Source organism: Enhydra lutris, unplaced genomic scaffold (assembly GCF_002288905.1).
Source record: "Enhydra lutris kenyoni isolate GAN:26980312 unplaced genomic scaffold, ASM228890v2 scaffoldscaffold9, whole genome shotgun sequence".
Taxonomy (NCBI): domain Eukaryota; kingdom Metazoa; phylum Chordata; class Mammalia; order Carnivora; family Mustelidae; genus Enhydra; species Enhydra lutris.
The window spans coordinates 76449382-76460740 of NW_019154093.1; the positions used below are offsets into that span (position 1 = coordinate 76449382).

Sequence of the window (11359 nt, forward strand, 5' to 3'; positions counted from 1 at the left end):
ATGGTGCTGGGGCTGGGCCCTGCTGAGCTCCTGCTCGGTGTTCAGCCGGCTGTGTGCTTCTCTCCCCAGGATGTGTGAGAGGACCTCTCAGAACCGGAGCACGGGCCACTGGCTGCTGGCACTTTCCCTGGCCTTGCTGTGGACCCTCCTTGCCTCAGCTTCCTTGCAGCCGCCAACTCCCACAGGTTTGGGGCAGGTGACAGAGCCTGGGGGAGGGTTTTCCTGGAGGTCTGGAGAGCTGGGCACTGCTCCACCCCATTCCAGAGCTGGCAGATCGCCAAGGCCAGGTAAAATGTGGATTCTAGGGTTTCTGGCTCCTTTTCTGTGTTTCACCCAGGAAAATCTGCCCCCACTCTGCCATCCCAGCCCAGAGAAGTTGTGGGCAGACCTGTGGCTCCCTTTCCTTCCAGGCCAGACCATGTTCTGCAGGGAGAGAGGCGGTGGGGAGGAGGCTTAAGTCTAACCTCCTGGCCTAATTATGTGGTATTCCTTTTGGGATGGCTAAAGCCTGTGTAAACCGATGATCCTCCCCATGCATTTTAAGCCCCTGGGCCCTCACCCGGAAGAAGCTGGAGGAAGTAGGGCTGGTGGGGAATTCCACCTTTCTTCTTCTGCCCAAGGGCCTGAGTCTGTGGAAGAGGGATGAGCGCCGCCTCGCTGGGGCGGAAGGAAAGACGAGCGAGACCGTGGAAGGAGCAGGAGGATTTCGTGTTTCCTCCTCCTGCCCTGCAGCAGGCCACCCTTTGAACACCCCTCCCCTTGGCTGGGAAGAGGGCCCGAGAAAAAGCAGGGCAGGTGGGAGGAGAGCTGGGCTTCCTGAGTGGGCTGGGCCCTGATCTCCACCACTTCAGTCCTGGTGAAGCAGGGCGCCTGCGAGGTGATTGCCGCTCATCGCTGCTGCAACCGGAACCGCATCGAGGAGCGCTCCCAGACGGTCAAGTGCTCCTGCTTTTCCGGCCAGGTGGCCGGCACCACCCGCGCAAAGCCCTCCTGCGTGGACGGTGAGTGAGAGACCGGCCCACTGGGGAGGGCCCAATCACAGAGATAAGAAGGTCTGTCTGGGGCGCGTGGGTGTCTCAGTGGGTTAAAGCCTCTGCCTTCCGCTCAGGTCATGATCTCACGGTCCTGGGATCGAGTCCCGCATTGGGCTCTCTGCTCCGCAGGAAGCCTGCTCGCCCCCCGCACCTCCCCGCCTGCCTCTCTGCCTGCTTGTGACCACTCTGTCAAATAAATAAATAAAATCTTAAAAAAAAAAAAAGAAGAAGAAGAAGAAGGTCTGTCTAGGCCGCACCATCTGCTCGGATACAATTTCATACCAGCCCAGGGCTTTTGTGATCTGTCTGAAATTATGGGTAACCTCTGCAGGGAGGAGGGCAGATGGGACTGCCCGCTCCATAGAGAAGGAGGGGTTCTGTTCGTGAGGGCCCTTTCTCTTATCCGCACTCCCTGCCTGATGGGCGGGAGTGAGATGAGACATTCTGTCTCACAAATCTTTGCTCCCAAACTGGGCAGCAGACCTTGACCTCTTCCCCTCCTGCTCCTCCATCGGCCTCTTACACACGCCCTCCTCTTGTTCCCCTGTGACCTTGACGTGGACACGCAGGGGTCACTCACACCCACCCCTCTCCGACGATCCCACCCGTGCTCATGAGCTCCCTCATGTGGCAGGGCTGTAAAGGTGCCCGCTTGGGCTCACACCCACATCTGCCCACCAGAGGGCTCCTTGGAGAGCTTGCCCTGCCTCTCCTTGTCCCTTGCTCACACAGCCTCCATCGTCTTGCGGAAGTGGTGGTGTCAGATGGAGCCCTGCCTGCCGGGGGAGGAGTGCAGAGTGCTCCCGGATCTGTCAGGATGGAGCTGCAGCAGCCGACACAAAGTCAAAACCACCAAGGTATCCAGGGACGGCCCCTCTATCCCTCCCTACTCTTCCCTCTTCGAATTGGGTGTGGAGGGACAGGGCTCAGGAGAGGGGTGGGGGGCTTTGAGGAGATCTGTGTCCTCAGTTGAGATCCGTGAACTATGTGGGCACATGCCCGGACAGTCCCTCTGGACTGTCTCCACTCTGGGGACCGGAGTTAGGGCCTCGGGATTTGAAGTCTGATGTGTCTTGGGCCAATCCTTGATGCTCCATATGCCTTGGTTTCCTCTTCTCCCTAAGGTGAGTTTGTCTCCGAGAAAATGGCAGGTCCGTAAGAACAAGATAGAGAATTAGGAAATGGTCCAGATAATTCAGAGGGGAGTCTGTGCAGGGAGCCCCTCTGCCCACCCACCCCTGCCGCAGACCCCACCCCCACCCCCAGGATTAACTCCCTGCAGCTCACACCTGTCTTGCTCTCATTTTACCTTGAGGGCACCCAAGAGGATTATTACTTTCGTAGTTTACTGCCTGCCGCCACAGAACAAGGAGTAATTAAAATTGTATCAAACTCATTGGCAATTCCATGTGTGTCATAACTAATCAGTGGCATGGCTGTGCCATCACCATTTGTAAAGATGAGTGACTCTTGAGGCAAGGCAGATCCCTTCCCACCACCGGGAGAGCAAACAAACAGACACATAAACAGAAGAGAAGGCAGCCTTTGGGGCTCTGAAGAGAGCCACATATTTGGGGAGCACAGAAGAGAAGGATCACAGCTAGGAAAAGTGTAGCACTTCCTAGCTACAAGCAGGCAAGGGAGACAGCCATTCTGAGCCTGGTTAAGACCAGGAGAGAGTGAGACCCACCACCGGGCTTGTGACATTTGTCACTGTTTTATAGTTTTGCATTTGTCGCCCATAGATGCTGTGCCTACAGTTTGGGTCACCAGTCTGAAGCAAGTGCTCTGAGGTGTGTTTGATTTACTGGGCTCTCCCAGTCTGCTTTAGGGATAAGGGGACAGCATTGATGACCTTCATATGACCTTCACCTCCTGAGGAGTCTTGGGCATTCCTTTCTCCATTCCTTTCTCCCTCTATTGCCTGCTCTCTAGGTCACACGATAGCTCTTGGGTCACGTGCTGGACAGGACAGCTTGACTGAGCCATGGACTGAAGAATGGTATTATTATCAGCCAGCAAAAGTGGAGATTCACTTACCTGGACACGTGCCCTGTGCCAAGTGAAGAATCACTCTTCCCAGGGGGCATCTCAGTTAAGTTACTCAGCAGATAAGGACAGATCTCTGGCCACATACCTGGTGTTGTGCTGGGTTCTCCTAGGGGACCCAGAAGAAGGTCAAGATACAATTCCTGCCCTTAAGGAATGTCCAGTCAAGTTGGAGAGTTGTTGAAAGACAGCTGAGCTAATTGAGGTTAATGCGCATGGTAAGGGACCATACCATGTAGACCATATATGGGTCATGTTCTGTGGACATGTTGGGGGTGTGAGGGTGAGACCCCCATGGTCCTTTGGCCAACCCCTCAGCACAAGGCAAGAAGACAAGAAGTCACATTCACCACCTGCCACGTCCCTCCCTCACGTCAGTCTGAACACCCAGCAAGCTGCCAACATGCCTAAGGAAAACCTTTCCCCCCATGAGAGACCAGCTGTACCTCATTTGCACGGGACTGGGTTGACTTGGGGAGTGAAAGCTGACATGAAGCCAGACAACTTTCCAGCAAAGCTCTGCAGAGGTGTGGCCTGGTTTTGGCTATTCATTGGGAATGGTTCATACAGGCCCTTAAAATCACTCCCATGCAAAGACTTCAAGTTTTTGTTTGTTTGCTTATTTTAACAGATGAGGAAGCTGAGTCCCAAAGAGGAAAGAGGACCTGCCCCAGATCTCCCAGTTTGGGCTTCCAAATCTCTAAGGCTTTTTGCTTAACCCAGATATGGGATTCAACCTGGGCCTTCCATGTTGTTTGTATCTCAAGAAGAGAAGCCTTCAGGGGACTGGTAGGATAGCAGCAACATTTTTCTTGGGAGACTCTAGAACAGGTCCCTGTTACCTGAAGTAGTCCAGAATACTTACATGCCAGCATGTGGGACCACTGGATCTCCACTGGGCCCTCAGCCCCCAAAATTACTACCAGGCCCAGTGATAGCCAGAGATCGCTCAGCCCAGTTACATCTGGGCACTCTGAGCCAGCAGCCCCATTGTGTCTAGTCTGACACATCTCTTCCCGAGGACTTAGCCTGTATGGAATTCTCAGAGGCTCTGGCTCCAGGAGAGGCTCTGGGTGGAGTCCAGGACTGGTCACAGTCCCCTACCTTCAAAGGCCTTGCTGGGCCATAGGGGAGCTCTTGCAGGGCTGGATGGAGCCTCTGTCCAGGATTGAGGGTTGGCAGAGTCAGACTGACATAGGCTTTAGGGACTCAGAGACAGGGGCTAGTTGGGTATCTCATCTGTACATGTTACCTCTAGGATCAGCTGGGATCCGCTGGGATCACCAGGATCTCAGAGTGTGTGTCGAGGGCATGGAGCTTGAAGGGAAGGGTGTCAGCAGAGACCAACCAGGATGATGCTGACCTCTGACCCCCGGATGATGAACTGAGGCTGAACCTCAGCCCATCATTGCTGCTTCCTCTTCTTCCCCAAGCAGTAGAACCAAGACCGTTCACTCCACTCAAGGGTGTTTCTTCTTGTTTTTGTTTCGTTCTGATTTGGGCAATGGGGTGGAAAATGATGCCAGCTTCTCACTCATCTGTAAATATCAGAACTCTCTGACTTTGAATCTCTGCACATGGTGGGGTCAGGGAGTGGGGTAGTCAAAGAGTAGGTCCGAGGGTGTCAGCTCTTCCTTTAAGACTGGGGAATGGGGGGCGCCTGGGTGGCTCAGTGGGTTGCCTCTGCCTTCGGCTCAGGTCATGATCTCAGGGTCCTGGGATCGAGCCCCGCATCGGGCTCTCTGCTCAGCAGGGAGCCTGCTTCCCCCTCTCTCTGTGCCTGCCTCTCTGCCTACCTGTGATCTCTCTCTCTCTGTCAAATAAATCTTAAAAAAAAAAAAAAAAAAAAGACTGGGGAATGGGCTAGGGGGTTAGCAAACTTTCTGGGAACGGCCAGATAGCAATTATTTTAAGCTTTACAAGCCATATACAGTCTCTGACATGTTTTTCTTTGTTGTTGTGTGTTTTGTCTTTTAAAAAAGCCTTTTAAAAAATGTAACAACCATTCTTAGCTCAAGGGCTGTACAAAACCAGACCCCAGGCCATTTTTGGAAGGTTGCCAGTCCTTGTGAACCTTTGAAGGGAGGCTTTCTATGCAGCTTGGGGCTGCCTCCCAGCCTCCTGGCCTGCCTTCCGTGAAGTGGAGGGGCTGAGTTGGGTTTTGTTTTCCTTCTAATGCTCCTTGAGAGATTGGTGACTAAATTATTTAGACTACAAATGAGGCAGCTTTAGCCGAGTCACACAATAAAGGCCTGCTCTTCTGAAAGCCAGGATGTGGGCTTCTCTACTCCCTCCCCATCCCTTGAGATTGTGTACAGGAAAATTGGGGGCTGGGGGACAGCCCCTTGCCCATTTGCTTCATCCACAGGCTGCTGGGGTAGGAGCTGGGGGAGCCCGAGAGAGTGAGGATGATGCTGTATAAATTTCACCCACAGCCCCTACCTCAGCTAACCACCACCACCAACCCCTGCCTCAGCCAGAGTCCTGGTTCCCTGATCCTCCCTGAGGTCCCTCCTCTGTGCTTGCAGAGAAAGCCTCTTCCCTCTGGCACTGAAATTTGCCTCCATTTCCTCATGACCTACTCATCCATTTATTTGGTGGGATTTGAGGGCTGTCCTTTATCTGGCTGGAAGAGCTCCACACAACACAGGAGGGTCTAGTGGAGAAGAGAAAGCCTCCCACCTCCAACAGTAGCTCTCTAGAGTCCTGTTTCCAACTGAGTCAATATTTTTGGCCATTTTGTAGCTACTTTAATGGAAGTTTAGGAATGCAAATTAATTTTCCTGGAGCATAGGGATCCTGGAGTCATTTGTCTCTGGGCTGGGCTCTCAGATTCTCTCAGGTTAGCTAGTATGTCCACCCCCTCAGTTGCACAAGCCTTAGGAAGGTTGTCAAGTACCAGGGATCATGTGGTTAATTTCTGTGACCTCCAGTGGGTTTCATTAAGGTCTATGAGTGACATTGTCATTAATTGCCTCAGACAGTTGCCTCAGGTTGAGGCTGTAGCTAGATCAGTTAGCCAACTCTCTCATTTGACAGATGAGGAAAGGGAGTCTCTGAGAGGTTAGGTGATTGGCTCAAAGTCACACAGCAAGGTGGTGGTACATCCAACCCAGTGATCCAGACGAGTGTTCTTGGCTGTACATTGCCTCTGTACTCCCATACAGATGAGGAACCTGAAAAGAAGCCAGGATTTTTAGCAAGGATGTATGTGAAAGAGTCTCATTCTACAATCTCCAAACCCTGTGGGTGCAAGAGGACAAATGAAGAATGGGAAGCATTTAGAGATATTCACAGAAAGAGAGAAATAAAGACAAAAAGGAGGGATCGAGAAAACTCATTCAGAGGAACATCAAAATACCAAAGCACAGCAAAACAAAACAAATCAAAATAATCAGAAGAAAGCTGATGCCACACCCAAAACAGTGGATTTTTGTCCTTTCTGAAGGAGATAGAATGGAGCCCCTATCAAAGTTCAGAAGACTCGTGAAGCCAGTTTTGATGGCTTCTGGCTTCTTCAGATTCTAGTGTGGGGTTCTGCAAACTAAGGCCCCTGGGTTGAATCTGGCCCACCGACTACCTTTGCAAATAAAGTTTTATTGGAACATAACTGTACTCATTTGTTTGTTATTGTCTGGGACTACTTCCCTACCGGGACAGCAGCTGAGTCACTACAAAGAAACCATAAGGCCCACAGGGCCTAAAATATTTACTATCAGACCCTTTCTAGTAAACTTTTGCCAATCCCTGGCCTCCTGGTTTTTTTGGTTTGTTTGTTTTTTTGTGTTTTTTTTCCCCCCTCCTGTTTTAATTGAACCTTTCTCAGTATGTGCCTGCAATCTGGAAAATGATGATTCAATGTTGTATTTCTGGGTTTGGTATTTCTTGGAGGCTGTGCCTGTGTTCCCTTTAATCCTTTCCAGTGCCATTTGTGAGACCTAACAACCAAAGAAATGAAGACATAAAGACTAGGAGGCCAAGAGAAAGACTTGAAGCAGATAAATGCTTCCTCAATATTGTTGGGTCCCCCAATAATGGGTCCATGGTCAAAGGAGCGAGACTGATACAAAGCGAAGGTCAAGCAAAGCTTTATTTCATGCCAAGCATCAAGAACCAAACCGACCGTCAAACAAACCGGTCGGGGTCACCCTTTACAGAGAGGGCGACCCCTCCCTGCCTCACAGACTAACTTTTATAGAGCAAAGGCCATCTGGTTGAGCCTGGCCACACACAGGTGGCCAATGAGATTGCAACACACAGAGAAAGATGCACAGTCATGCTAGGTCACACAGGGGTGGCCAATTGAATTACAATTCACCTATAGTAGCTATTTGAACTAGCCTATCACCTTGGTCAGAATTGGCACCCAAAAGGCGGGGCCCACACTCCTTGGTAGCTAGGGAGACAGTATGACCGCTCTACTGATTGCATGTCTCCACCTGACCCAACTCATCCCTGCATTTGGGCTGTTATCTCCACCTGACCTGACCCACCCTTGTATTTGGGCGTAGTTATCTGGGACTGGTTTCCTGGACTTGCTTTTAAGTAAATTCCCCTGGGAGGGGCAGGGTCAATTTAAAATTTACTGCATAAACAACAAAATGGCTGTTCAACCGAAGTGGGGCCCCTCTGGCTAAATAGGCCCTTACATTCCCCCCCTTTTCTTTGGAGATTAATCAAATCCTTGACCCTTCTAGTCTCTTTTCACGGCTGCCAGCCTGTTTTTAATGACTCCAGTGTGATTTACCCAGAAACAGCATTTCTCTCCTAGGGCTACACAGAGCCCCCCTTTTCTAGAAATACTATGTCAAGCCCTAATTGTCTATATTTCCCACCTATACTTTAACATCAGGAGCAACAATGAACTTAATGAACTCATTGGTTTGTTTTTTTTGTTTGTTTGGTTTTTTTTTTTTTTTTGAGTCTTAGCTTTAGTCCACAATCGGTGGGGTCCATCGGCAGCGGCATCCATCTCTGAGGGGCGTCCTCATCCTTGGCTCATTTGATGTGACCTGTGCAAATCCAGGCCCCAATGCCCTCAACTTTATTGCCGTGGGGGTGGTCAGGATGACAGTAAACGGTCCCTTCCAACAAGGCTCCAAGTTTCCCACTTGGTGGCGGCGTATCCAAACCAAGTCCCCAGGTTGGTAGGGATGTGGTTCCACCTCTGTCTCCATCCCAGTGTGGGCAGTTCGGATCCCTGCGAAGGCTCCTTCCAAGACAGACTGCAATGCCTGCAATGACTTGTTTAAGCAGGATGTACATTGTGCCCTGAGGAGGGAAAAAGGAACGAGAGCCACCCATCCACCGCCAGTCTCCAGAATTAGCTTTGTCAAGGTCCCTTTAAGAGTCCAGTTTATTCTCTCTCCTTGCCCAGAACTCTGGGGCCGGTAGGCACAATGTAGTTTCCAATTAGTGCCCACGGCCTTTGCCAATGCCTGTGAGACTGAACTCACAAATGCAGGGCCATTGTATGACCCAATCGTGAGAGGTAACCCAAACCTCTAGTAGCCTTTTTGGCTACCACTCCTGCCATCTCATGTTTAGCAGAAAAAGCCTCTACCCAGCCTACCATCTGTAGAGATGTTGGCGGTCTTACCCTTGGCCATCTGCAGTGCCTTGGTGAGTGCACTCAGCTCTGCTTTTTGTGCCGAGGTTCCATGTGGCAGGGCTGTCATCCAGAGTTCCTGCTCAGGAGAAACCACCGCAGCCCCCGCATACCTTGTTCCATCGACCATGTAGTTACTACTCCCGTCTGTGAACTGAGTCATCTCCACATCCAGGAGGGGAGTGTCTCTGACATCCGGCTTTATTCTTGTGACCTGGGTTAGGACCTCCTGCAGTCATGTGGGTGGTCAGCCAGCTCCTCCAGCAGCAATGTGGCTGGATTTAGGACCGCCAGGGGCCGGAAAGTCACTTTTGGCTTATTGAGGAGGAGGGCCTGATATCCCATCACTCGGGCATTTGTCATCCACTGGTCTGGTGGAATCCAGAGAAGGCCCTCGATAGCGTGAGGGGTGGTCAAGATGAGATTTTGACCCAAAGTCAATTTACTTGCATCCTTGACCAGGAGGGCCGTGGCAGTAATTATTCAGAGGCAAGGGTTGGGAACCCAGCTGCTACTGGATCTAGTTTCTTGCTAAGATAGCTACTGGCCTTTGCCAAGGCCCCAGAGTCTGAGTCAAAACTCTTTTGGCCACCCCTGCCTTTTCATCCACGTACAAATGGAAGGGCTTGGTAACATCTGGGATGGCCAATGCTGGGGCACTCAGTAAGGCTGTTTGTAATTCCCGAAATGCTCCTTTGCCTCAGCTATACACTCTATCATAGTGAGTCCTCCCTTAGCCAGTTTGTAGAGAGGTTAGGCCATCTCTATGAACCGCGGTATCCACAGCCTACAGTAGCCCACCATCCCAAGAAACTCCCTTGTGGAGATCAAAGCCTAAATAAGTGGCGTGGCTCTGACAAAGCTGTGCTTTCATTGCTGACACCTGATACCATTTCTCCTGCAGAGTAAAGACAACCAAATCTAGCCATAAAGGTGTGTTATTAAAACATAATTTTTCTTTTTAAAATAACCCTCATTCCCAGAGATAGCCAAATCAGGACTAATTCATTTGAAGAACAAGTCCAGTTTTAACAAACTTGGCCTAATTATTCACATAAGCTCAGAAAGAACAGTGAGTGTGATCATATAAATCTTTTAGAATCTGCTTTGCTGGAACTTCTTATAAGGAATCTCTAGGTTGAACTTTTAGTAGCCTCTCTGGGCCAGAAGCCAAACCACGTAGTTGCCATCGGACATGCCTGCAATACCTGTCGATTTGGGCAAATTCCTCTTCCTGAGGTTCCCAAAGTATCCTGCCAGGAAGTGACATTCTTTACTCACCTGGTGAGGCTGCTGGGAACTCTGTAAGCAAGGTATCAGGCCAACAGTTCCAAGGGGCTTTACAGCTCCAGGTTTTATAAAGTCAACCTTAGTTCCTTTAAGCTGTCTGGTCATATCTGAGTCTTTTCAAATATGACATTCCAGTCAAAGCCTTGGTAAAATAACCAGTTTCCAATACTGTCCTGTTACAAGGAGAACAGATTCTTATTGAACTTATGCAAATGACTGATTGCCATGGAAGAAAGAATACTCGCTGAGACCTTTTGGTTTCAGAGGGTTCAGATAGAGAGAAAAGTTGAATGCCTTGATTTGTTTACAAATGAGTACATTTACATCTCTGTAAGTTACAGAAAACTTAAGAAAAAGTCTGCCTAGTCTGGAAGAGCAAACATTACAGAACCAGTAATGCTTAAAATAAGACAAAACATCGAGAGACACAACATTACAATCTTCCAGTTCATCTAGTCCTATGTTGCTTCCCATGTCGCTAATTCTGGTTTAGTCCAAATGCAGCTTTTACTTCTGGAAATTCTTATTCATTTCAGTTCCAGGATTTTAACATATCAAAGACCTGTATTTGTCCTGAAAGTCTCCCATATGAATTTCCTTTAGGGCGGAATTCATCTTACAAGAGAATTAAAACAATTACAAATGACAAAAACTCAGAACAGATATGGTTAAATATCAAACGATGACCCTTATCAAAACATTAACACTTTAGGAAATGTATAGAACCTCTAGAGTAGTTACAGCATTTACCCAAATGTAACCCAAGGTTTATCATTGGTTTAGCAGTACTCCCTGAGTAACTTAGCATATCAAGGGAAAGCCTTATGAGTCAATCAAAGAGACCTCATTTACAACTCTGGGCAGGCAAAGAGAAAACCATTTACATTTTTTTAAAACAGATCAATTAACCTAAGAAAACTTTGCCCTTTTAAACAGAGAGAAAACCAGCTTTTTTTATACCAATGTCTTCCCTTTTTATTCTTAAGCATGCAGTCTTAAGATAGTGGGTTTACTGGGTTTCCAGTGAATGATGTTGCAGACAAAAGGGAGGGGGATCTTTCAGATGCTGTCCTGCTTGCATCCCTCATGGGAACTTAGGAGCGTCTTAGCTAAGGTCTGTCCATATAAGCCCTGGACCAGGCTACTCCATGGAGTAGGTGACCGTTATGCCATATGACACCCTGCGAGACTCAGGGTGCAGCCCAATCAGACTCCTAGCCGAAGTGGTGGAGCCATACAGACACATTCACACAGTCAGGCACTGTTCAGATTTAAACAGGTTGGACACCCACCCCCACCCCCGGGTATCCCTGGCTAATGGGAGGCGATCAGTCTCCCCTTCCATTCTTTACGAATGGGTCTGGCTCAGACAGTGGCC

The 11359-nt window shown here is 49.6% G+C and overlaps 1 protein-coding gene across 1 annotated transcript; it reads left to right on the forward strand.

Moving 5' to 3' along the window:
• Positions 1 to 70: 70 nt before the first annotated feature.
• LOC111143523 (family with sequence similarity 19 member A3, C-C motif chemokine like) lies at positions 71 to 6683 on the forward strand. The gene is made up of 4 exons (XM_022497337.1): positions 71 to 185; positions 852 to 1001; positions 1767 to 1891; positions 6251 to 6683. Exons 1-4 carry the CDS (start codon positions 71 to 73, stop codon positions 6281 to 6283), a joined length of 423 nt encoding a protein of 140 aa, XP_022353045.1. The 3' UTR covers positions 6284 to 6683.
• The last annotated feature ends 4676 nt before the right edge of the window (positions 6684 to 11359 follow it).